Consider the following 26,841-nt stretch of genomic DNA (forward strand, 5'->3'; position numbering starts at 1 on the left):
TGTGCCCTTAATCCCTACCTTACGTTTGTGCCGAAGTCAAGGTCTAGTTTGGTTCCCGTGCCTCCCATGGCCACCCCTAGTTGGGTGTCCCAGCTTGACCAGCTGTGAGGTCTCCTGGCTGAAAACCTGCTATCCTGTCAGCCTTTGGTGCTCCCGGCTGAGCTCTGCCTGCGCTCCCGCTCCGGCGCGGCCCCTGCATACATTAGCCCTAATGTAGTCGCTCTCGAATACCCATCATATTAAGTCTCCCGCTAGGTATCTTGCTCGAAATAAATTTTATGGCCATACATCCTCGCCCTCATCACATGCATTGGTAGGTTGGAGGAGAAATACATTCATATCCTTCCTCAGAGAACAGACCAAACAATTGGGTAGGATTAGCCTGTGGCCTGGGAAGCCTAGAGAGAGCCGGCTCAGAATCCAGCCGCTAGCTTGCTCAGTTCCACAAAGAAGTCCTTGGTGAGGCGGTGAGGCATCATGACCTAGGCTTGCTCTGCTGAGTAGGACGCATGCCCAGCGGTGGCAGGTGGCTGGTGCAGCGGGACACTGCAGTCAAGTGGCCACTGCCCTGTGACCCGCCCTCAGGGTCCTCGTTCAGTTTCCGCAGGCTCTGCACCTTTTGTCCTTGATTCACTTGTTCTGGAAGGCTTCTGAGTTGTCTGCTTCTCCCTGCCAGATATGCAACAGCAGCCATCCCTGCTAACCGCCAACCCAACCCTTCCACTTCAGGACAGAAGCGGCCACTGTCCCTTGCTGGAGGCTTGGCTTGACCTGGCTATTGGACACAGGGCTTTGCCTCCTGCAGTCTCTCCCAGCCCACACTTTTCCCAAGCCTTCCCCAGACCCCCACCCTCGCCTTTTGAGGGGTGCGGTGCACTCCCTGGTGGCCCCAGAGAGAGACTACAGGAGTGGCTGGATGAATACTGTGGGGCAGGCAGCTATGCCTCAAGCTTTTCGGGGTTGCCCCCACGATGGTCATTCCTTGCATCTGCACTGGAGGGTAGTGGGTTATGTGGGAGAAATAAACCCCACAGACACACGGCAGGATTTTCCATGCCTTAGTGTGCCCCCATGGAGATCAGCTGTGCGCCCTCGTCCTCTCCTCACAGTAATCCTGTAGGGGGCGGGGCAGGACTGGCCTCATCACCCCACTTTTCCAAGTAAGGAGCTGAGGCAGAGTGCTCATTTATTCAAGCTGAAAAGGCTAGGGTTCAAACTCGGGCAGTCTGGTTCTAGAATCCACGCGTTATCCCCGTGTCCTTCCCTTCGCTCTTGTTAAGTCACTACCATGGGCAATTAGAACTCTTCCATAAGTACATACCAGTTAAAAATGCCTTTCTCACAGAGGAAAACCAATTTTGTTTGAGACAAGGTCTTGCCATATAGCCTAATTTCTCAAGCTCTCATTCCTGCTTCAGCTTCCTAAGTGCTGGGCTAACAGGTGGGTGTCACCTTCCTGCCTTGGAAAAAAATATCAATGAAGCAGAAAGAAAAGAGAAATCCTATAATGCAAACTGGGACAATTAGCAAGTGTCCGCCTGCATGTCCCTCCCTTGTGCTTCTGGTATTTGAGAAAGGAGTCAAGGAGTAAGGCAGAGCCTAGCAGATCTGATTGTCACTGAATCCTGGCGCTCCTCTGGCTCCGAAAGGGACAGCTGAGATTGGAGTTTACTGGATAAAAGGCGGCCCCTTGGCTGTTACAGGACTACTGAGGAGGTTTAGCAAATATCCCAAGTTCAAGTAAGTGTCTTGATAGTCGGGAAAGCTTTCTCTGAACATGGCTGTTTGCAAGAGATTCTTTTAGCATACATTAATTGTACATAATAATCATAATAATGAGTTTCATTGTGAGCTTTTTTTTTTTTTTTTTTTTTTTTTTTGGTTTTTCGAGACAGGGTTTCTCTGTGGTTTTGGAGCCTGTCCTGGAACTAGCTCTTGTAGACCAGGCTGGTCTCGAAGTCATAGAGATCCACCTGCCTCTGCCTCCCGAGTGCTGGGATTAAAGGCGTGCGCCACCACCGCCCGGCTTTCATTGTGAGCTTTTTATACATACATATAATTAAAATTAATTATTCATTACTAATTGTATTGTATTGTATGAGTATTCTGTCTGAATGCATGTCTGTGCATCATGTCCCTGGCTGGTACCTAAAGATGTTAGAAGAGGGTATTAGATCTTCTGAAACTGGAGTTAAGGATGGTTGTGAGACACGTGGGCTGGGGACAGAACGCTGGTCCTATGTGAGCTCTTAACTGCTGAGCCATTGCTCCAGCTCCTCTTTTTTAAAATTTATTTAGAATCTGCTCAGTTCTAATTGCATTATTTGTGACGAATAAACACTCCATTGTGTAAATATACGCACCCCTTTTTGAGACAGTGTCTCCCTATGCTGCTATACCTAGTCTGGAACATGTAGCTCAGGCTGGCCTCAAACTCAGAGACCTGTCTTCTCTTGTCTCTTGGGAGGTGGGATTTAAGGCATGCACCACCACACTCAGCTCTGTCTTCTTTTATCTTTTAGATTCATATTATTTATTTATTTATTTGTGTGTGTGTGTGTACTACATGTGTACAGGTGTCCACAGTGGCCGGAAGAGGGTATTAGATCCCCTGAAACTGGAGTTATGGGCAGTTTGAGAGCCTCCTGATATATAGGTACTGGGAACCAAACTTGGGTCCTCTAAAAAACCAGGAAGTGCTCTTAACTGTTCAAGAAATCTCTTTAGCCCCATACCCTAATTTCTTTATCCATTTACCTGTTGATGGACACCTAGGTCTATCCCACGACTCAGCTATGGTGGATGGTGCTGTGGTAACCATGGCTACGCAGGAGGTGTCTCCATTGCATGCCGTCGGTGCTTCCTTAGGATATGTACTTAGGAATGGCACCGCGGGCACGTCGGGTCGTCTGTTCTTAGGGACAGCCCCAGTGTTTTCCACGGTGGCTGCAGTATTTATATTCCCATCAACAGTGTAGAGGGCTCTCTCCCCACACATGTCCTCCCTGGCGTTTGTTGTTTGCATTCTCCATGGCAGACTTTCCGCTGAGAGTGAGGAGAAATCTCAGTGGTTATCAAGATTTTGATATGTTGTTTTTTCTCAATGCCTTCCCATGCTAGCATTTAAAGTTTGTATGCCTCTCTTGAACATGACGTGAGTAGAGAAACACGGGCATTCACGAGCCATTTGGGTTTGGTACTTTGGCCAACGTGGTTGTAGCATGGAGGGAACCCAGGAGCCAGTTCAAGGGAGTGTGGGTAGTGAGGGTTGGAACAGTTGCTGACCAGTAGATAACCTTGGGAAGCTGTCCTCTAGTGCCAGGTACCTGCTAGTGGGTGAGGGAGAAACACTACTTCTGCCCCTGAGGCTCCCTCTTTCCAGTGGGGGTAACTATGTGCAGACAATTAGCAAAAAATAATTGTAGCAGATAAGGGAAACTCATGGTTCTGAACCCTATGATTGCTTATCCAGAGGAGGCTAGGGGAGGGTCAATGTTAGGACCCTGATGCTTAGTCTTACTATCTGTTACCTCCTGTGTGTGTGTGTGTGTGTGTGTGTGTGTGTGTGAGAGAGAGAGAGAGAGAGAGAGAGAGAGAGAGAGAGAGAGAGAGAGAATAGGGAAAAATAACTGGAGACACTAGCACATCCAACTCTTCATCCAGCTGTAGAAGCCTGATCATTTTATAGACTTTGAAGTAGTGGTCCAGGCTACTCGCCGAGGAAAAGGATGGGGAGGCAATTAGAGATCAGTTCAGGCAACAGAACCTACTTTGGCCATTGTAGCGGAGAGTGGTCCATTACCAGGTGTGGAGTGACTTTCAGCTTGGAGGAGCCAGCTCACTGCCTCTAGGGCTAATGCCCACCCTCAGAACCTCATTGCCTTTGCCATGATTGTGGAGGGCATCCCAACCACAGCTCCTCCTTCCCTCTACTAAGACCCACACCAATATGACGCAGGTCTGTTTCTCAGCCATCATCCTTTTGACTCAGCTCTGAATTTAAGTTTCTTTCAGTACCTCTGGTGAACTCCCATCAACCAAAAACACAAGCTGGGGGTTGGGGATGTGGCTGAGTGGTAGAGGACTTGCCTAGTATGTGTGAGGCCCTGGATTCCACCCCTGGCTCAGAACCCAAGCTGGAAAGCCAATCTATGCCTCCTGCCTGAAGCACGGGAGGGGACATCACCAGGGGACACACAGTTTGAGCCAGTCATGGCGTCGTTTTCAGGTCATGAAGATACTGAGATTCCCTTGAACACCCCGAGGCCTGGACTGTGGTTTTACCCCACTTCTGATAGTGTTTGCCTTTTAGGCCAGATGGCCTCAGTCCCTGCCTAGACATGCTTCGCTTTGGGCTGATGTTTTCAATACAGCTTCTGCCTCGTAGTGAAAATGTGGCAGCCTGGAGTCAGGTCCATGAGGACCGGGAAGGATCTGGCTATGGAAGGCTCTCACTGTCTCTCTCTCTCTCTCTTCTCTCCATAGAGATCCCACAGTGTGCTGGCTGCAACCAGCACATCCTGGATAAGTTCATCCTGAAGGTCCTGGACAGACACTGGCACAGCTCCTGTCTCAAGTGTGCAGACTGCCAGATGCAGCTGGCCGACAGGTGCTTCTCCAGGGCCGGGAGCGTCTACTGCAAGGAGGACTTCTTCAAGTGAGTCACGACCTGCCTACCGCTCCTCAGCTCCTCTCTTGGCTGCCCGGCCTTCCCTCAGGCAGTGGGAGATTGGGAGATTGCAGGGTCTCGGCCCCTGAGGGGTTGGAGGAATACTGCTGAAGCCCTTTGTTGAGGGCCCCTCTCAGCCCCATTGGCTATCTGGCCTCTCTGGGGCTCCTCAGAGTGGGGGTGTAGCAGAGAGCATGGGTCAGGTTTTGCATGAGGAACTGTGCTTTCTGTCTTAGTGAGTCCCAGGTCTTCCAGTCCTCATTCACTGCTTCCTTGTGGTCCTCTTCCTGCTTCAGCACCTATTCCAGGCTGCTTCCTCCTCTGGGCAGGATGACTAGACTCTTTAAGGGTGACCCACCCCTCCACGGAAGCTCAGGGAACGGCTCCTGGTAGCGGGAGTCCTGGATCATACCCTCTCCCTTCCCCTTCTCTCACAGGGCTGATTCAGACAAGCTCCTTCCTCTTGAGCCTGTCTTATCTTCCTCAGAAACACCCAGCCCTTGCCCAAAGACTGTTGCTGGGTTGGAGAAACAGGTAGTAAATTCCACAATGGGTTTACAAGGGCTTTGGTAAACAGTTCTCCCCCCGACCCCCATATTTTGCTTGGTGTCTTGAGAAACACAGCCATAATTATTTCCTTTGTTCTGCAGGCCTGCGGAGCTGGGTCAGGGTTGGTGGGGAGGGAGCTGGCCACAGGTTCAGTGCTGAAGCAGGCCATTAGCTCTGTGAGGGGTGCTGTGTGCAGGGAATGGAAGGCCAAGGCCATTAACCAGAGGGGAAGATTGGCAACTTCCAAGTGTCCAGTGAGGAGACTTGATTTATAAGCCTTGCCCAATTCTGGGACTGAGGCTTTCTGGGCACAAACCGATGCTGTAGATCCTATCCCAGGGAAGGACCGGGAGGGAGCAGGCAGGCTGTCAGTCAGAACTTTACTCCCTATCCGAGGTACTTTAGAGTCGGCTGCCTGTTTGGGGCTCAGGGGCAACCTTCTCCTTATTACAGCTCATCAAATGTCACCTGCTTCCATGCAAGTAAGGGCTGCCAAGACAAACTTAGGGGCGTGGCAGGAATGCTCCCTCTTGTCTTGTCACACTTGACTGTCAGAAATCACACCTCTGGAGATTCTGCCAAAGGAATCACAGTGAGCACTTGGCCGGTTGGACTGCAGTGTGCTCTCCAGTGTGGAGTCTGGAAGACACTGGTCAGAGCCAGGGGAAATCCTTTCTCTGAGCTCTTTGAAGGAACAGAGGTAGAACACTGTGGTCTTCTCTGGCAGCTGCTGCATAACCCTGCCCTGAGACAGGGATAGATAGGGCTCACCTGCTCTGCTGACCCTCACTGTGGGTCTGAGTTCCTGGGATAATCTGTTTGCCCACAGCGTGGGGCAAGGCAACTACTTTATTGCTGTGCACGGCCGCACTTGAGTTTGATGTGAAGTTTGCAAGTCAAGAGTGTGGTGTGCCCTTGGAATGTGTACTCTCTCAGCAGCAAAGTGTGGGAACTGAGAGCCACATGGGCAGGACCTGGCTATCCTTCCACCAGGGAGCGATGTAATTCTGGCCACAGGCAGCAGGGGGCGATGTTGTTGTAAACCCAACACTTTTCTTATGGAGTAGTTGACTTCTGACCTGCTTAGTAACAGTTGAGGTTTTTTCTTTTGTTTTTGTTTTTGTTTTCTGGGTCTTTAGCTTCTCTTCTTAAAAGGAGATAAAAATCTTCAAGCCCAAGGGGAGAGGTACTAATACATAGGAATGAGGAGGTGTAATTTACTGAGTTGGTTGGGGGCTTAGGAGGCCACCCTCCATGCAGAAGGCATTCTGAATCCTGTTGCGCTGCATTTGTTAAGCAGGTTCTTCCCAGAGCGTGTGTTCAACCGGTCTCCTTGTATTAGGGCCAGGGACTGAGGAAAGCAGGGGTTTGGGAGCCTTTCTGAGCCCAGTCTGGGAGCCCCGGGAGTTCCCCAACTGAAGCACAATGCATCCAAGGTGAATTCCCTGCTTTGGGAGCGGGGTTCCTGTGCTGGAGCCATCAAACAGATCTCTTAGCATCCCTGGGCTTTGTTGCTTTCTTAGGAAATGGCAGAATTCTGATGTCACTTGCTATAGAAGATCCACAGTGCACTGGGTCATTTTGCAAAACGGAGTTGTAGAAGCAGTTTGGTGACCCCAGATGGTGTTTGGTGGTATCTGTCCTATCTTTTACTAGCGACTTGTCAGCAAAAGAGCAAGCACCCAGCCTTTCTCTGGGTCAGAGCGCACACTGGCCTCCCAAGTGGGGAGAAGGTAGTGGATAACCAAGTCCACATAACACTAGGGCTTTTGTGACTATTTCTGGGTACTTGGCCCTGATGTGGAGGGTATGGCTGTTAGAGCACCCTCTGTCAGGGCCAGGGCTGCTCCCACCTCTTCTATTCTCCCTCCTTCAGCTTTGAGGGCATCTGGTAGAGGTGACCTGTAACTGTCTAGAGTGGTCCATGTCCGGGTAGGCAGAGTGGCAGAGTGGGGAGGGTGTGAGCAGCGTGTCAGGGGCTAAGCCACAGAGAAACTGGCTTGTTGATGGATGTGGTTTGAGAGAGCAAGAGTGACTGTGGAGTGGACGGCTGTGAGGTTCATACAGCATCCAGTAAAACAAAGGGAAGACTTGAAGGTCGTCCTGGGATGTGGGGAGCTTCAGGCTACCCTGGGCCACCAGGGGTCTGTCAGGGGCTGTGGGTGACAGACTCAGGCTTTCTAGGGTGCCGTGATGCTAGAAGACTCCTATCTGAAAGGTAGTGCTTTTGGGGGATACCTACCTGATCCTGAGGCCTTCATCCTGATAGGTAGCTAAGGGGTTCTCCCAAGGAGTGAAGGACACAGTTCCAGGGAGCTAGGTGGGAGAGTATTCCCTCTGCCTCGCCAGTCCCTCCCCCAGCCAGTCAATCTCCAGGTGGCTGTCAGCCAAGGGCAGGTAGGCAGCGTCCTTGGGGCTGTGTGATTTATCCCTGCGGTCCAGGACGCTGTGTTGCAGCATGCTGACTGTTTGGCTGCCTTGGTGATTTTGCTGGCTGTGCACAGGTCTTCGCCGGTGTCCTCCATGTATTCCCTCAGTGACCAGAGCTTCTCTGTTTCTTATCTGATTTGAAAGCAGAAGCCCATAGAATACAGGTTTGTCTTTAAGAAATGAGGTTGCCCTCTCCTTGGTAGGCTTTGTAGAAGAGGTAGGAGTTAGGCTTTAAGCCAGGATCAGTGTGAACTTGAAACATCAGACTTCATTGGGCCTCGCTTTACCATCTCTAAAGCGGGAATAAGAACATCAGTCACATCTTCAGAGTCACTGTTAGGGCTGAGGAAGATGAAGCAAGCTCTAGCTAGTTCACATTACGAGCCATTCTCATCAGGGCAGTGATGTCCATGCAGGGGTAGGAAAGGAAGAGAAAGGCTTGTTCTAGGGTCAGAGGCTGGGGTTCGAAGCTGTAAAAAGCCTGGGGCCAGACAGGGCTCTGGGCAGAAGCTGTCCAGTGATAGGTCGGGTCATGAGAGCCAGCATCCCGTTTTGATGTGGGAGTAGCCTGTTGCTGCAGGCTGAGAATATTCTGGGGCTTGTTGATAGTTGTAGATGCAGTCTGGGGCCAGGCTTTTGCATTTCTGATAACTATACACTTGCCAGGGGATGGACAGACAGACAGACACACACACCGAGGGAGGGGATGGAGAGAGAGAGGGAGAGGGAGAGAGAGATCGGAAACTGAGGAACCTTCAGGCAGGAGGGTCTTTTTGACATGTGGCTTTCCATAATTTCTGAATAGTTTATAGCCTAATTCCCTTGCTAAACAAATTAAACCTTTTAAGGTAACGATCAGATGGTCCTGATAGTGCCTGTGCGCATGGACATTTGTAAGACTTGAACACACTGGAGGGACCAAACCACAGCCATTTGTGACAGCCAGTAATCAAGACAGAAGCAATTACTTAGGCCAGCAGGTCCCCCTGGGGACCAGCAGCCATATATCAGGTGGTGATGAGCCCGGGATTATCTGTCTGACCAGCCAGAGCCCTTGAGTTCAGCTGTGCCCTATGTCCACCCTCCAGAGTCCAGCCTCCCGACATCTGTGGAAATCACATCTCGGGATCTCCTGCCATGGGGGACTCTGTCTAACTAAACAGTTGCAAATCAGTCTGGGGGCAGATGGCACTGGGCTGAGGAAACAAGGTCCCCAAGCATAGTGGATCTGGGTGACCCAGGAGTGGCAGCTGTGGGCAGCATTAGGGCCATCAGCAGAACAAGCAAGCCATTTCATCCTCTGTGTCACTTGCATGCCTGGCTATTTGGGTGGCAAGTCCCAGCGGTCTATGTCCTTGTCATTCCTGACACCCCTATCCTACAGGTTCCTGATACACACTTCTGCACTACCAAGGCTCTCAGACATCCGCCCTTCCCCTGCACCTCCTTCAACCCATCCATCCCTTCCTGTCAGGCTCCTCTTTGATGCACTAACTCCCACCACCTCCTGAAGCTTCCAAGCTTGGCATTCCTGGTCCCACAGTCTGGCTCCTGTGCATCTCCTGCTGAATCTCTGGCCAAGGTCACCCCAGGGCTGTCAGAGTTGGTGTCTAATTTGTGACTCTGTTCTCCAGAGAACTTTCTATGTCTCTAGAATCCCACTCTGAGAGGGAGAAACAGAAGAGGGTTGGATTCTGCTAACACTGGGCAGAGAAAAAAAAGCAAACAAAAACCTACAACCCCAAGGGACCGAGTGGCACTCTGTCTTCAAGTTCCCTTTCCACTATCTGCCAGTGTCTGCCAAACCACTGTAGTTTGGGACTCAGAGATCAGCAATCTCTAGTTGTAGGAGACAAGCTAAATAAGTGTGTAAGGTCCAACGACTATCTGGGCACAGATACATGGGGCACCATGGGACTGGTCACAGCCTGGACTCTGGCCCAGAGTCAAATATCCAAGGTGAATCTTCTGCCTACAGTTGTTGGTAGCAGCTGAGCCAACCTCTTGGCAGAGGCTGACTAACACAGAGGGAAAAGATTCTTTTAGGCCTATGGAAGAGGAATGGGACATGAAGCTTACTGTGGACCAAATAGCCCATTGTGCCAAGGCTCTTGCCATTGGTGAAAGGGGGATAATAATAATAACATCTACCTACAAGGGCAGTCGGATACTTTAATGGGGTTATTCAAATGACATTTCTTGGTGCATATTACACGGGCAGTGGCCAGACACTGGATCTGACAACCATGGTGTGACCTTGGCCAGAGATTCAGCAGGAGGTGAAGCAAAGCCAGACTGTGGGACCAGGAATGCTGAGCTTGGACGGTTCAGGAGGCAGTGGGCGGGGGGGGGGGGGACGACCTCAGATGGGGAAAGGCTTGGCTTCTGAAAGAGAGAACATGTGGTCTTTGTAGACCTTAGCTTTCTCCTTGCTGTGGTGACCCCGATAAAAGCGACTTGGGGACAAATGGGTTTATTTTGACTTGTGGTGTAAGAGTCCATCATGGCAGGAGGAACAGGAGGCAGCTGCTTACATTGCATGCAAGTCAGGAAGCACAGGGGATGGATGTTGGTGCTCAGCCCACTTCCTCGGTTTTATTCAGTCTGGGACTCCAGCTGCTAGAAGGGTGCGGCCTCCCTGCTCAATTAAAACTTTCCACAAAGACTGTTCTAGCGATGCCCAGACATCCACTTGTGTGATGAGTCCAAGTCCAGTGAAGGTGACAATGGAGATGGACCCAGGCACACCAATCTCTTCTCACTAGCTCAGCTGTGTGGTCTTGGACATCTCTGGTCATTACCCGTCTCTGGACTCCACTTTCCTTCTCTGTTAACTGAGGGGGTTGGGTTAAGTTACTAGTTCTAAGGCTTCTCCAGTAACATTCATCTCAGAATAGCAATGCTGCATGCTCTTCATAGAAAATTAAAATATCACATTAATAGTTTAAATAATTGTCAGACACGGTAGCACATGCCTTTAATCCCAGCACTTGGAAGTCAGAGGGGCAGGCAGCTCTCTGTGAGTTCAAGGCCAGCCACAGTTACACAGTGAGTTGAGACCCTGACTCAGAAAAACCAAACAATAATAATAAAACCCAAATAAAAAGCAGATTACTGACTAAGGAGATGGCTCAGTACATGGCGGGCAAGCATGGGGACCCGAGTTCAAATCCCTAGAACCCATGTAAAGCCAGGGGAAGCAGTGCATACCGGAATCCCAGCACACCTGTGGTGAGAACCCCTGGAAGAGCGCTGGCCGGCCTAGCATATGCAGCCACAAAGAGAAAAAGAGTTCATACCCTACATAAAGTGACAGGTAAGGACTAACATCCAAGACTGCCCTCCAGCCTCCACACACAAGGTACAGCAATGCATGACCACTCCGAGCCTCAGACGTGCACACACATGTGCATACGACACATCCACTGTAAACACACGTTAAAAAAAAAAAACGAGATCATGGGGCAATCTTGGCACCGCGGGAATGTGACTGTGATCTCACGCTGTTAGAGGGGCTATGTCCCCATCCCAAGACTCTCCTATACTCTGGTGTCAGCCTTCTCCGGGAGGCGACCCCCTTTTAACGTGTGGAGTAGACTGACCAGATAGCAGGCGGAGCTTTGCGTGCCCATGACATGGCTGTGGCTTTAGAGTGGGTGGTGATATATGTTGGAAATATTGGTACATACAGTAACAGTAAATATCAGCAACTCACTTGTCAAGTGTGGTGATAGATAAAAGAAATACATGTAGGGAAGTGTCAGCCGAGAAGAAAATCTACAGCCTGTCGTAAATCAGCGCCGAGCAATTAAAGCATAAAATCAAGTTAGGCAGTATTTTGTTTCCTTGGGATGGTGCATCATGAGGAGGCAGAACCAGGCCTGGCCTGGTGCCCGCCGCCTGCCTCCCAGCAGCCAAGAGCGAGGGAGGAGCCCTGAGGGAGGGCTCTAGGATTCAACCCCATCTCTGTGGTCCTCAGCTGTGAGGTGGCGGCACCTTGCCCCCTTCTCATCTGTAAAAGGCCCTTGTGTGGCTATTTCACACGGTCTTGAAACCCAGGTCCTGCTCTGGGAAGGGGACACGTGTCCAGAGGTAGGAAGAGAACGGACCGCTGGATTTACCGATACGAGGCTATCCATGAGTTTGCCAAGTGCAGGCTTGATTGACCAGGCAGCACACTGACAGGCTGACTTCAAGAGAAGCCGTCCCAGGGGCACGGGAGTTGTCAACTCTAGATCTCTTCTGAGGAGTTGGCTAAAGGAATTTGGGAACTCTGTAGAAGGTGGGGTGTGGAGTCTGCTCTAAAGGGAAATAGAGACATGGGTGGTAGTTGGGGACGGTGCGGGTCAAATATCAGAAAAAGTGTCATGTGTCCTGTGTGTGGAAGGGAAGGCCCAAGGAAACAGGTAGATGTGGAAGGCAGAGGGCACAGCTGTTTGGGGAATCCAATCAGGCACCCTGTGCCCATGGGGAGGGTGGGCTGGGAACAGTAGAAGCCCAGGTCACCTGTAGGGAGCCAGGACTGGGGAAATCTCCTGTACTGTGGGAGAATGGGTTGAGGTAACACATGTGTCTAGGGCTCCTCTTCAGAAGATCAGGAACTGGGCCTGTGTTGATTTCTGGGGTCCTCTTGGGATTGAGGAAGTCTACGCAGTGAGACGGTGTGTTTTTCCTCAGCTCTGCCCAGACCCCTGCGCTTAAGGGAAAGGTGAAGGTAGACAGAAGTCAGGGAAGTCAGAAGGCATGAGGGAAGGGTTAGTCAGATGGGTGTGGAGTCTTACTGAGGTCACAGGGCTGTGGCCTGAGAGGCAGAGGCAGAGACAATGAAGGCATTGTGTACTGGAGTCAGTGCTAGAGTGTCCTCTTGAAACAATGCCTAGCGGACAGGGGTCTGGCATCCCACAGTGGGGTGACTGGGACAAGGTCTTGGGTAGACCATCAGAACCAGCAGCTGAGGATGGGTGAAGGCTAAGACCTTCTGGAGGAGATCAAGTGCTAAACAGGCAGAACAGGAGGTTTTGCGTGGTGGCGTCACTAGAGGCCCTGGTCTAGATGCTGAGCCAAGAGCTGTAGTGACCAAGGGTTGAGTAGGGGGTGCTGGGCTGGCAGTGAATGGGAAGAGAAGAGAGTCCTGAGTTGAGGGTCTGGTTGTGAGGAACGGTGGCTCGTGGGTTCACAGGCTCTGCCACGCAGGATACACAGCAGGAGCTTGGTGAATGGGGGCGCTGACTGATGTCTAGGGACCACAAAACAACTGTGTGGATCTGGTCAGGTGACAGCATTTAAAACTGTCCAAGTGTGGGTGTCTGTAGTGTAGGATTTTTGTGACCCTCGATCTAGAAGTTCTGAGTCTGCAGGACCTGCCCGCTGATGTCTCTCTGGAGGATCCAGACACTGTGAGTGCCCCAGCCAGGCCCATCAAGGTCAGAGGGGTAGACAGATAGAGACAGGAACGCAGGTGAGGCACTAGGACAGAAGGCCTGGCTCTTCCTGGGGTCATTGGTAGCCCTGGGAGATGGCTCTGATGTCTTTGTCCCCTCCTTAGCCCCTGAGTTGCATGATGGGTGAGCACACTTTGGGGTGAAGGCTACCACAGCAGCCCCTGGCTAATGGAAGCGCCAGGGTGGGGTGCGGATTGTACTGCCCAGGAGCTGCTGGGGACGTGGAAGGGGCATGAGGTCCTGCATTCAGGCTGGGCTTTGGTCAGGGGTGCTGTGTTAGTCTTCTGTTGCTGTGGAATACCAGAGAAGAAAATCTCGAGGGCGGAAAGGTCTGCTTTGGCTGGCTGTAGCAGGGCTTGGCATCTCATTATGGTGGAGAAGGGACGGAGGAGCAGCTGGCGTTGTGTTGATCAGGAGGCAGAGAAGAGAGATGGAGCAATCACCCGCATTCCAGCCTTTCTCCTTTTATTCCACCCTGGACCCCAGCCAATAGGAGGGAGCCACCTACATTAGGGCAGGTTCCCCCATTTAGTTAGTCTTCTCTGGAAGCACCCTCACGGACACAGCCAGAGTGGGCTGCACTAATCTCCCAGGTCCCAGTGAGTGTCTCTCAATCACTCAGGTAGCCAAGCCAGATCAAGCCATCCCAGACACCAAGTCTGTGTCTGCTGCCTTTGCTGCCAGCTGTGTGCAACCTGTGTGGCTTTGGAAGTGCTGAGTTCAAATCCTCATTCTCTTCTTCGCCGTTGGTGTGAGCGGGAGCCGGCATGCTACCTCTCTGTGCCTCAGTTTCCTATTTGTTACAAGGCGCCACAATACCCACTTTTCAGCTTGGCCACTCTTGGAGCCGTCTGTGAGATGAAGGTGATGCCAATGACAGCGGATGATAAGTTTCACGTTTCGTGTTTCACCGTGGAACGCTGTGTCCTCCGTTCTGCTCTTGGAAGCCGCTCCTCCCTGGCTACTTGGGCACCTTTCAGGAGTTCATGCGTTCATTCGCCCATCCATCCATCCGGTCTGCAGGTCTTGATGCTCCCCTGCTACGTGCTGGGCGAGGATAAGGACAAACAGGAGGGGAGCCATCAGCACGTCCTTCCCTTGCATTCCTTTATCTCTGTGGCACTGTTTCAGCCTAGGGTCTTGGGAACGGTAGGCACGCTCTCTGCCCCCAAGTGAAGCCGCTTCTGTGCTCACTTTGCATGAGCTCTAGCTGCTGTCTGTGGGAAAGTGGCCGTCCTAGGAGGCTTAGCTGGGCACAGCTGGCAGGAAGGGTCTTATAGAGAGGGAGGCCAGGGTGCAGGATTTGTTGAGTGGGCAGTGCCTACACACAGTGGAGACTTGACCACAATGAGGAGGCGCTGCCTGGAGAGTCCCCCAGAAGCCATGCTCCCTAGCTAGTGTCCACCTCCTCCTTCACCCCAGCACCCTTCAAAACTTGCCAGACGGGGCTGGAGTGATGGCTCAGTGGTTAAGAGCACTGACTGCTCTTCCAGAGGACCCGGGTTCCATTCCCAGCACCCACATGGCAACTCACAACTGTCTGAAGATCCAGTTCCAGGGGATCTGACACCTTCACACCAATGCACATAGAATAAAGTTAAATAAACCACAAAAATATTTAAAAAAAAAAAAACTTGCCAGACGGGCTGGAGAGATGGCTCAGTGGTTAAGAGCATTGCCTGCTCTTCCAAAGGTCCTGAGTTCAATTCCCAGCAACCACATGGTGGCTCACAACCATCTGGAATGAGGTCTGGTGCCCTCTTCTGGCCTGCAGACATACACACATTGTATAAATAAATAAATAAATAAATAAATAAATAAATAAATAAAAAAAACTTGCCAGACTACTGTTCAGCCCGTTGACTCTCTGTGTAGCAGCTGTGCTCCCAGCGATTTTAAACATGGCCGTGTGTCGTGTTATGGCTGGTGACGTGACGGCTGGTGACGTGAGAGTGGTGTCACCTACCACGGTTTCCTCACCTGTGACTATGGCTGGTCTGAGACTGCACACTCAAGACCATTGTCTTCATCGCACACACACAACCTACCCCACCCTAGGGCACTTATTCCGGGGCCACTGGCTGTGACTGGAACGCTCCTTGGGGCTAGGACAGGCCAGGAGAGCTCCAGGACCCAGGCAGCGCACAAAGTGCCCCTGGCAAGGATCCTGTTGGCCGTACTTCAGGAGAAAAAGGTAGCCAGGGGCAGCTTCCACTTACCACTGGTATAAATCCCACAATCAGGAAAATTGCTCCAATGGCTGGAAAAAAATGCTAGTGGGCAAGTCCATTTATTTTTCATTTTCCTTGTGCACTTGCACCCTCGGGCATGAATCACTGTCGGGATGAGATTAAATTTATCCCGCATTATCTTTCACGTCTCTTGCTCGAATCAGTTGGGCTTCTGGCTACTGAAAGCCTGTCTGCTCTTTAGAGGCCAGGGGAAGCGGCTTTCTCGTGGGAGAGGCTGCTATGGGGTCCTTCTCTCTTGCTCTGCTCTGGGGTCTCCCCTCAGCCCTCTTCTCCTGGGAAGGCTTGGCCTTAGAGACATCTTCCCTGGAGAGGCTTCTGCTCCAGCATCTTCGTCCGCAGGTGTGGGTGCACTCTCCCATTCCTTCTGGAACTTCATGGAAGGGTTTGTGGCGAGCGTGGGGAGACATTGTTCATTAGCGGGGGTGGATGGGAAAAGCTTTCAACTTGTCTGCCTCCCTGCCCCACTCCCGTGCACACAGGGACACACACAGGCATTTGCACACACAGGATAGAACTGTCTTGCCTTTCCCTTTAAACCAGGAGCCGCTGCAGCTTTGCTGCTTGTGGAGCGAGCCTGGGCATCACCCACGCTCTGGACGGTTGAGGCTGGTGCGGACCTGGCACTGTGCTCTCCACACTCAAGTCCAGCCCTCTGTGAACATCCTCTGATTTTGTTATTCAGCAAAGAGAAGCTGCTCTTCTAGGTTCTGCAATTCTATGAAAATCTGACAAAAGCCCAGGTCCCTCTGAGGCAGGATGCTGACCATTTTGGGGGTGCTACATGTAAGGGGCTAGCTTTCTCTAAACTAAGAGGCAGACCTCCGTCCCTCGTACCCAGCCCTTTGCAGTCTCCCTACCACACTACTGGCCGATGCAAAGCTACTCTTGATGTGGAGACCCCCCACTTCTCTCCAGGACACTATGTCCCTGTTGGGGTGTCGTGGAAGCCACAGCTGTCCATGCCTGTTGCAGGCCCGTGCAGCCCCCTCAGCAGGTATCCTTGCTGCATAAGAGACCCATCATTCTGCATTAATCTGGGATTCATCATGATAGCCATGACCATAATTAATTTATTTGGTATTAATGTGGATGAAATATGTACTGTCCTTTCAGGGGAAATCAGGCTGCCTATAAGCATTAGTTAAAAGGACCATTAAAATCAAACCTTCCCCCGATCCATTAGGCGAAGTCTCTCATCCTGAAGAAGATAAAGTTCTGCTGTGTGAAGTGTCATGAATAATTAGGTTGATTGCTGTTTTAAACTCTGCCCCAGCTTCCCATCCCCTCCTGCCTCCCTCCTTCTTTCCTTCCAGACCGGGAAGAATTACCTGTGACCAACCGCCCCCTCGGCTGCCCAGCTCTAGTGTTTCTCTCTTGCTTCTGGGCCACTGCAATGGGATGGGGAGAAGGGCTTCAAGGACCATGTATCTATTTCTCCTCCCTTACGAGACCTCGTAAAGGGCGCAGTGGTTGGCTTCCTCTTGCCTTGGGGCCAGTCCAGAAAGGGGTACAACAAAAAGCTGTTGAAAGCAGGTTTTGCCAAAGATCTGCAGATTCCTTACTGGAGAATATAGGAAGGGTTTGGCAGTGCGACTTCCTAGTTCTACCTGGGAGGTGACATCTCAGGCTGTGTGGAGAGCTTTGGGTTTTCCTGTTGCTCGATATGCGTGCATGCGTGCGTGCGTGCGTGCGTGTGCGTGTTTTGGGGGCCTCAGAAGGAAGAAGAAGAAGTCTTTAGGAGAGCCTCACTTTGATGACTCTGTTTTCTCCTGAGTGCCGTGTGGATGCGGGCATGCGCTGTCCCCCAACTGGCTTCACTTGGCCGCCTCCTATGGGAAACTGTATGAAGGCTGTGTGTGCTGAACGGAGTGGTCACACAGGGTTCCCTGCCGGGCTGGACTTTTGGAAAGCACCACAAAGATGAGAAAAGCAGGAGGTGAAGGGTGACTTCCTACTCTGAGGGGCACTTAGAAGCCCCGCCCTCCGCCTCTGTGGATCCCTGGGATGTTAGCGGTGGGATGGGAACTGAGACTCTAGCTCTGATCTGATCCCTTTGCCTGCTGTGCTAGCACCCTGGGCACAGAGCAACGAAGCCAGCAGGAGGCCCAGAGTACTGTAAGCTTTGGAGCTCCTTGGATGCTGGGGCGGTGGGACAGGAGAGGGCCAGTAAACGGTAGAGACTGCAACCACGACCCCTTTGTTTTTACTTCTCTACTGCCCTCCTGACAGGCGCTTCGGCACAAAATGCACAGCCTGCCAGCAGGGCATCCCCCCAACCCAGGTGGTCCGCAAGGCCCAGGACTTCGTTTATCACCTGCACTGCTTCGCCTGCATCATCTGCAACCGGCAGCTGGCCACGGGGGACGAGTTCTACCTGATGGAGGACGGGCGGCTGGTGTGCAAGGAAGACTACGAGACAGCCAAGCAAAACGGTGAGCAGCGCGGCCCTGTGCGTGCCCCTCCAGCACCTTGAAGGCTGTGGGCTGCTCGCTGAGGTGCCCGTCTCTCAGGGTCCCTCCCATCCAACCCTCAGCCTCCCCTGAGAACTGTAACCAGGGCTCCACAGTGAGAGTTAGTTCTGGCACCCCCAAACCCTTAGACCTTGCTGGCTCCGTGAAGCATTAAAATAAGCTGTGTTACTGAGAGCGGCCGAGGCCCTTACCGGGTAGTGAACTCCGTCATCTCTGCCTGGAGCATGGCTGGTGAGCTTGGCTGTCGTTTGAGGTGCACACTTCCTCGTCATCCTATGCTTTACAAGCTGCAGAAGCAAGAGCCACAGGACTTGCAGAGTTGGCCTGTTTTCCGTTGTCTCCTGTCTCTCCTCAGACTCTGGGCTCAGGGGAACTGACCGTTGAGGGCCTGAAGCCCTGAAGCTGGGGTTTGTCCATAGTCAGATCAATGACTGGGAGGAACCATGTTTAGGGAGATTCAACAGTAAGATGGCAGCCGCACGCCTTTAATCCCAGCACTCGGGGGCAGAGGCAGGTGGATCTCTGTGAGTTCGAGGCCAGCCTGGTCTACAAGAGCTAGTTCCAGGACAGGCATCAAAGCTACAGAGAAACCCTGTCTCGAAAAACCAAAAACCAAAACCAGACCAAAACAAAACCCAGTGTGGTGGCCCTTACCGTACCTCAGGTCACAGCACGTGCTGCGGTGGAGACTTGCAGCTCCGTGCAGGCTGATGTCACCCCTTGATGTTTCCTGGGAACCTGGCCTCAGCTGGGCAGCCAGAGAAGCTGCTGCTCTTGACCTCCCTGTCATCGCCTTACAGAGCAGAGGGTTTTCTCTCAGCATGGGGCTCAGGCCAGTGTGTTCCCCATATGTCCCTCAGGAAGGTCAGTCCTGACTCACTTTCCTGAAGCACCCCCTCTTGGTTTCTCAGTCACAGCTCTGGCAATAGGGCAAGGGTATCATGTCCTGCATCTGAGTTTGACCAAACCCAACCTAAGACTCTTAGGCCACAACTCCTAGAACATGAGGGTCCTTTGTCCTTGACTGGCATTTTTATCAACTCAGATATTTCTGTGGAAGGCAGCTCCGTTGATGGATCTGAATTTGATGGAAGCAAACACACAAACAACTTCATGTATTTCTTTCTAGTTCACTTACCCATCTTATCTGGATCTGATTAATATATGGAAAAAGATTTTTTTTTGAGACAAGATTTTTCTGTAGCTTTGGAGCTTATCCTGGAACTAGCTCTTGTAGAACAGGCTGCCCTGAAACTCACAGAGATCCGCCTGCCTCTGCCTCCTGAGTGCTCGGATTAAAGGCGTGCACCACCACTGTTCAACTGAGAGAAATTAGATTTTCTGTGGTGGGGAGCAGGCTGAGGCAATTCTTCAGGGCCCTGTGGTGAATTAGCTGGGCCAACCTTGGCTTTGGCCTGTGGCATGATGGGACAGGGGCCTCATCTCTCTTTGGGTACTCCTAGCTCTGACCTTTATAGTGAACCAAGGATGTTGACCTTCTTTCCCAAGGACCAGAGACCTCTGTAGATGCTGCCCAAATCTCTGCCTTGGTGAGCTCATTCACTCAGCTTTAGGGGTTCTCAGCCTTCCTAACGCTGCATCCCTTTAATACAATCCCTCATACTGTGGTGACCCCCCAACCATGACATTATTCTCACTGTTACTTTATAACTATAATTTTGCTACAGTTACGAATCATAATGTAAGTATTTGTGTTTTCCAATGGTCTGAGGCGACCCCCACATGTTGAGAACCATTGCTCAAGTCCCTTAAAACTCCATGCTGTTGCTTTGGAATCCATCAGGGCGTCACAGGAGCGCGTCAGCACAGGTGGACTTAGTGATACCAAGACAATTTAGACCTGAACCTTACCAGACCTTCACCAAAGCCAGCCGTGCCTCTCCCGGGCCTGTGCTGGCTCTTATTGTCAAAGACCTCATGCTGACCTTGTGTGTACACAGCCCAGAATCTCCTGGGGCTGTGGATAATTCCAGGGCAGCTAGTAATAATGTCACGGGGGAGGCAAAAATGACATCGCAGGGCTTGTCATCTCATGGGAGAAGTTTGTCCTACTGCAGCCTCTTGTAGGACAACAGAAAGCCCTGGTCTTGGCACCCAAGGCTGGGTGCACGGCTTACAGATCGGGAGCTTCTCTGGCAAGCTGAGGAAGCCTTGCCACACTGCTGTTTCTGGAGGCTGACTAGGATGATGCCCATGAAAGGGGTCACTAAACAAGAGCAAGTGCCAGTGGAGAGAGATGCAGACAGGAGGTGAGGTGGGCTAAAGCAGCTGAAGGCTTCTGTGCTTGTCCCCTAGGTGTCCTTTCCCTTCTGTGCAATCCCAGGGACCCTTGACATGGTTGGGGACATTTGTCTGCTGTAGTATGTTTGGCTGTTTTAAGTTTCCATTCCTTCTTGCCTCGCTAAGCCTTCTTCCAAGCTCATAATTCCCTCCCTTGAGCTAAACAACGGGTCTAATATGGGCCATTTGCCCCTTGGTGGGCCTTACTCTGTCCGTTCATCTCCCCTCCTTAGATTTTTCCATTTTCAATATGGCGATGCTGCATTTTATGCCAGGACAAGTCTTAGGAGACACTGCATATCTCAAAATGAACATATGTTGAGGCCAATTTTCCACAGGAATTAATATTATAAGTGTGTGTTGTGGGGGTGTATTCTGCAGGCATGCCAATCCATAACCAAAGTGTGTTTCGCCTTAATGTTACTTTTTTTATTTTCTCAGCATTATCTTCTGCACCTCGCTGAATGCTCTCTCCTAAATTAACAGCCCGGGGTGTCATGGTCCTGCTTGGCCTTCCTCGTAGTGTTTTTATCACACTCAACTTCCGCACCAAAGTTATTGATTTTGGGGACATTTCTCAGCACGAGCCCTGCCACCGCTACTTAATGAACACTTGGATGACATTGTTATAGGACATAAAAAAGATTTTAAATTATAATAACAGCGAATGTTAAAATAACAGCATGAGAGTTCCCATAATCACGTGAAGAGAGACTGTGCAGGCGCGCGGTGGTGGCGCTGTACCGAGCAGCCACCCAGCGCCGTGACAGAGCACCGGCATGGCCGTGAAGAATGACTTCTGACTCACGTGGCCAACCTGCTCTGAAATTAGGGACTCTCACCTGCCACACACACACCTTGCTGTTGTTTCTTTTGAGTGGGAGAATCTCCTTTGTTGTCCAGGCTGGCCTCAAACTCTTGGGCTCAGGTGATCTCCTGCTCAGCCTCCAGGGTGGCTGGGACTAAAGTTCCACTCCTCTCCAAGTTTCATTAGCTGGGAGTTTGTACATAAGGCCATCTGCATATTTCGAAAGCACACCATTTTGTGTCTATGTAGTTTAGACTGTGTCCAACAGCGCTGTGTTGTGAGGTCTATACACCTGGGCACAACCCTCACTACAACATTCAAAGTGAGGCATGTTGGGGCTTTCCCCGGTGGTGATCTGCCTGGGGACTCTGGACTCTGCCCCTTGTCGGTCCCTGACAGCGACTCTCTGAGGCCTTCACCCTTCCCTGTGGGCATGTGCTGAATTCCCAGAGCATGGAACCCCACATGCGGAGGCCACAACACTCCCTAGCTTTAGACCCTGCTCACCAGAGTCACTCACCAGGAAGGCCCAACTCGGTGTGCTGACTCCTAGTATCTCCTAGAACCAGGGAGCGAATGCATGTAAGGCTTCTAGCAAATCTGTATACAGTAGGTACTTAATAAACAGTGGGCAGTATTGTTGGTCCTAAATGAGTTTTTTTTTTTTTTTCAATAGAAAGGGAGAAAAGGTAGGGAGGAAGGCAAAAACACACGTGAAGGCCCAGAGAAGTTGGGGGCCATGTTATTTCTCGCCAACTTTATTCTTGGCTTTCCCCATCAGAGCCGAGTCTAAGAGCTGGGGGACAAACTGTTTCCCCTCACAGTGAGCCACTCGGCCGAAACCTAACAACCAGCTTTAACAGGCATGTGAGGCTGACCACTTAAAACCCACTGAAGACATCTGCTGACCGCAGTTTGCCCTGATTGGTGCTTTTCAGAAAATCTGACTGCGACCCACAGTGTGAAACTCATTTTACCTTTCAACCAAGTGTGTGTCCGGGAAAGCAGAGCAAGTTTCACAGAACAATACATGTTTTATTCTACTTGTCCTGAGCTTTGACTTCATGATGGGAGGGGTGGGGGTGGGTGGCTTTGCGCCAGTTTATAAACATATGGGTGTCTAGTGAAGTGCGGGTTCCCCCTCGGTTGTGAGGCCAGGTAGGTTGGCAGAGGCAATAAGGCCCAGGGTGGGTCAGTGAAACTGGCGGCTCAGGAGAGGTGAGGGGGCAGGTTGCCTGAGGCCATTCTGGACAGACTATCTTTTGACTCCTTCCTTTGAGGACTCTGGATGCAACTCTTGAGTAAGCAGAGTATTCGCCATCCCAGGGAAATGAGGAGAATTATTTTCTGTTTGTGACAGGCCTCTGTGTGGCTAAACTGACCAGAGAGGGAGAAGACAGAGCTGAGGGAAGATGGGAAGGTGGGGCTTATGAAAGGCTGCTGGCCAGTGTCAGCATCCCTGGGTGGGGATCACTTCCTCCCAACACTGCCTCTTCCTCCCCCAGGTTGTCTCTGGGGAAGGGCGAGAGGGGCAGGAGGTAGAGGAGGTCCAGCTGCTTCAGCTCCACTAATTCCATCAAGGTGTTTTCGCTGCAGATGACTCGGAGGCCGGGGCTAAGCGACCTCGGACTACAATCACAGCAAAGCAGCTGGAGACACTAAAGAACGCCTACAAGAACTCGCCCAAGCCAGCGCGGCACGTGAGGGAGCAGCTCTCCTCCGAGACAGGCCTGGACATGAGGGTGGTACAGGTGAGTGATCCAGGCCTGGGGCAGGTCTGTGCCTTCCACCTAAGGAAAGCTTGGGGACGTGAGTGACATCATCTGGGAGTGGGTGGCACCGAGTCTACAGCGAGCAGAGTTCAGGACCAGTGCCCTGGGGCATGAGGCTCAGGCTGAGGAGACAATGGGCACCCCACACTTTGTTCTGACATACTACCAAAGCACTTGATCCGCTTCCAACCACTTGTCTTGAGGGTCCAGGGCTTTAGGTACCTCCTGAGTGCTTGAGGGGGGGACATTGGGGTCTCGAGGTGACCTCTGAATGTGTTCCCTGTGGTTTGTGGCAGGTTTGGTTTCAGAACAGAAGGGCCAAGGAGAAGCGGCTGAAGAAGGACGCGGGGCGGCATCGCTGGGGGCAGTTCTACAAGAGCGTGAAGAGAAGCCGGGGAGGCAGCAAGCAGGGGAAGGAGAGCTCTGCGGAGGACTGTGGGGTTAGTGACAGTGAGCTGAGCTTCCAAGGTGAGCAGGGCTGGAGGGGCGAGCCTGAGGCCCTCGGCGAGGCCCTGGGGGACAGCAATCCTTGCCAGCCGATGGGATTTTTCTGATGACGCCCTCCTGGGCACAGGGTTTTTGTAGACTTTCAGTCAAGGGTGGGAAGGGTGTTAGTGGCCCTCCCAGAAAGGGTGAGGAGAGCAAGAGAACGCTGTTGCTGAGATACCGGGGCTGGGGTCCCCAGGATGCAGCCTAGCCCTGTCCTGGCCCAGAGGCGCTCTCACCAGCCCACATCTTCGCCCCAGCCCTCCTGCACTTCTCCCCTTTGCAGGGACACTGAGCTCCTCCCACGGCCCCCTAGAGTAAGCCGCTCCTCCAATCCTGGTGGCAGGAGGACGTGCTCAACAGGCCTTTTCCTGGGAAAGCAATAATGTGAGTGCATGACGGGGAACTGGCTGCGGTTCCGGAACCCCTCCCCCGCCACTCACTCCACCCTGTCCTCTGCACACAAGCTTTGCAGCATGCGCTCTGTTCAGACCTGTGCATCATCAGCAAAACTGCAAATTACCGCATGAGTGGATCCTCAGGTTGTTTGCAAATAACCGTGACTGTCCTTGGTCACCGAGCCCTCACATACAGGAGGTCTTTTTTATGTGGGTGGGAGAGGGAAGGGCCCTGAACGGAGGATGGGAAACCTGATTTGATTTCTAGTGTAGCTTTGTCAAAGTCAGAGCCCAGGTCTATACAAGGGGACCGCCACATCCTCAGCCACCTCAGAGAGCTATCACGGGTGTCAGTGACCACAACCAACTGTGGATGAGCTTGGGGAAAGCTAAACAGTCCTGTGTACCAAGGACAACTAGGGGGCATGGTCGTCCCAAAGGAGACCATCATGGACAGCAGGTACCAGCTGAAGGCCCAGTGGAGGTGACGGCAGAGGCGAGCCTAGTCTTCTCCTTCCTGCTCCCTTTGAATGACACATGCTCCCTCTTTTATATTCCTGAGTGGAATGTGGGATCAGAGAGGTAGGGTGCTGAAGTCTAGTCACAAGTGGCCTTTGGAGGAATCAGTGTGTTGGCCCAGGGAGAAAGGGGAAAGAAGCCTCTGGAACAAGTTACTTACCCTGGGCACAAAACTAGGAAATCTCTGACCTCAGTCCAGTGGTCTGCAGAGCCCAAACTCAGCCTTCTTAGTCCACAGCGCTTAGGACCCAAGGAGGGCCAAGGAGATGTACGCCCACTCCCCAGGCATCTTGGCAGGATGGAGGAAACCAGTTTATCTCATGAAAGCTTCTCAAGTCCCTACCTGAAAGACACAGGAGCACCACACCTAGCTTTGTGGCTCTTTTCTTTTGGGTGCGGTGGGTCTCTGGGTATAACATGTTCTGTCTGGGTAATGACGATCCTGTAATTCTTAAGACTAAACCTGCTCCCCCCTATGGAAGAGAGAAATTCCATCGGCAAATTTCATTAGATCCCCCTTAATGAAATTCTTCAAGAAACCAGAAGGTCCATTTGCCTTAATCAAGTCATTCTTTATCCTCAGTAAGTAGGTTATTGGATATAGAAAGAAACTGAGTTCTTGGATACTGAACTCCATTTTGGGGTGGATGGGGATTTTATATAGAGGTCTAAGAGTGGTGGCCAGCACCTTTATCACACAGGCCTTTTTCCCAAGCAGCCCGACCGAGGACTTTTCTTGCTTTGAAAGCCTTCAGAGTAAACTCTCTCAGTAGCTTCCATTGTGACAGACAATGTGACCCACCAAACCCAGGCCCTCACACTGCTCAGTGTCACCAGGGTATCTCAGAGCCACTCTAGACCGACAGGTTCACCAGACACTTCCCAGCCCGTGGGGCCTGCGGATTTCGGTGCAGGCGATCCTTGTCTTCCCTTTGGTCTGGGTTGGTCTCTGGATGGTAGGCTGACATGTTGGTGTCTGACCTGTGCTTGGCAGGGGGGCAGCTGCTGCCCGTGGGCATCCAATCCCTCCTGGTCATTGTGTTGCTGGTTGTGAAGAGCAGGGACCACCAGAATCCTGGCAGCTGACAATGTATCTCCATTCTTTTGTCCACAGAGGATCAAATTCTCTCAGAGCTTGGCCACACCAATAGGATTTATGGCAACGTGGGGGACGTTACAGGCGGACAGTTAATGAATGGGAGCTTCTCCATGGATGGTTCAGGACAATCCTATCAGGACCTGAGGGATGGGAGCCCCTACGGAATCCCCCAGTCTCCATCTTCCATATCGTCCCTGCCATCCCATGCTCCTTTGCTCAATGGGCTGGATTACACAGTGGACAGTAATCTGGGCATCATTGCGCACGCAGGGCAGGGAGTAAGCCAGACACTGAGAGCCATGGCTGGGGGACCCACCTCTGACCTCTCCACAGGAAGCAGTGTAGGCTACCCTGATTTTCCAACTAGCCCAGCCTCTTGGCTTGATGAAATGGACCATCCTCCTTTTTAGACCTTCCTCCCCACCTTTTACCTGTCCTCCCGGCTTGAGAGAATATCTTCAAGGATCAAAAGAGACTTGCCTCTTAAGGATCAAAAGTACGCCAACGTGAGTTTCCATTATTTTCAATGGAAGTCCTCCGCTGTTCCTAGAAGGCTGAGACCACACTAGGACTCGGCTTTCTTGGGAGGTGACAGGAGAGTGACCTCATCTCAACCACAGCACAGGGCTGGACAGCCTAGAGCGCTAGGTCACTGGCTGGTTGGCTCCCTCCCCTCTCACCTTGCTTCGAGGCTTTGGCTGCTCAGTGCTTTGACAGCACAAGGTGACCGTGACAGGCCACCTTGGCCTTTGGGAAACTCTGCTCCGGCTGGCGCAGCTCACATTTTGCCTCCTAAATCACCGCTTTCACCAGAACCAGGATTCCTGAGGGAGAGGCACCACTGCCCTTGAGAATAATAAAATGGTTTCTGGACCACCTTGATTACACCGTCATTTTCAAAATAGTCAGTTATTAAAGGTTAGTTAAAAAACACTGATGGCCACAGTTTGATATAAAAAAAAAATGGCCCCGTCCCATTCTGTTTGTTGCTGTGAAAATATGACTTCTTTTCCTACCTGCAAGTGTGACCCAGGGTGAGTCTGGGTTTTAAAAAACCCCATCTGTATTGTTGAACCCCTGATGGCAAGAGGTGGGCTTCCACTCCGCGTGACTCTGGATCTTCACAGGCAGTCCCATGAGCCCTTGGTGCGGAGTGCCTTTTCATCCGCTTATATTGTTTCCTCCTCAAGACAGGCTGAGGGCTACACAATGATCAAAGCTAAACCATGCAGAGACCAGAATGACAATCAGTGGAAAATTTGTACACACACTCGGATTCCAAACATGCAGTCTGTTTAGTCACACTGGTGGATGCGAGGCTCCCTGACTTCCCTGGCTTTGTGACGGGGCGGGAATAAAATCCAGAGCATCCACTGTACTCAGAGAGTTGGTTCTGAGGAGTTTGCAAGGCTCTTTTCCTCTCTTAAAACAAAAGCTTCCTCTGCCATCCTAGCTGATTCAGTCAGAAGATAGGAACCAATTCCTCTTTTCTTTTGTGGGGGTGGGGAGGGCTCACCTTGGTTTGGTTTGGAAGACCAGCCGGGCTCTCTGGGTTGCTGGCTGAACTTGCGCCACGCTGCAGGCTTCAGTCCTACACCCAGAAAGCCCCAGCTCTCTGGCCAGCCACAGCGGAGGGATTCTCTGCC

At 51.8% G+C, this 26,841-nt stretch overlaps 1 protein-coding gene across 1 annotated transcript in view; it reads left to right on the plus strand.

Moving 5' to 3' along the window:
* The window catches only part of Lhx4 (LIM homeobox 4), a 38,521-nt gene extending 12,374 nt beyond the window's left edge, over positions 1 to 26,147 (plus strand). Inside the window, exons 2-6 of the mRNA XM_050135410.1 lie at positions 4,486 to 4,657; positions 17,571 to 17,773; positions 22,518 to 22,672; positions 22,990 to 23,161; positions 25,211 to 26,147. Of these exons, the coding sequence (XP_049991367.1) occupies positions 4,486 to 4,657; positions 17,571 to 17,773; positions 22,518 to 22,672; positions 22,990 to 23,161; positions 25,211 to 25,605 (1,097 nt within the window). The 3' untranslated portion in view covers positions 25,606 to 26,147. The remainder of the gene's footprint in view (positions 1 to 4,485; positions 4,658 to 17,570; positions 17,774 to 22,517; positions 22,673 to 22,989; positions 23,162 to 25,210) is intronic.
* The last annotated feature ends 694 nt before the right edge of the window (positions 26,148 to 26,841 follow it).

Source organism: Alexandromys fortis, unplaced genomic scaffold (assembly GCF_014885135.2).
Source record: "Alexandromys fortis isolate MF-2015 unplaced genomic scaffold, M_Fortis_MF-2015_v1.1 scaffold_21, whole genome shotgun sequence".
Taxonomy (NCBI): Eukaryota; Metazoa; Chordata; class Mammalia; order Rodentia; family Cricetidae; genus Alexandromys; species Alexandromys fortis.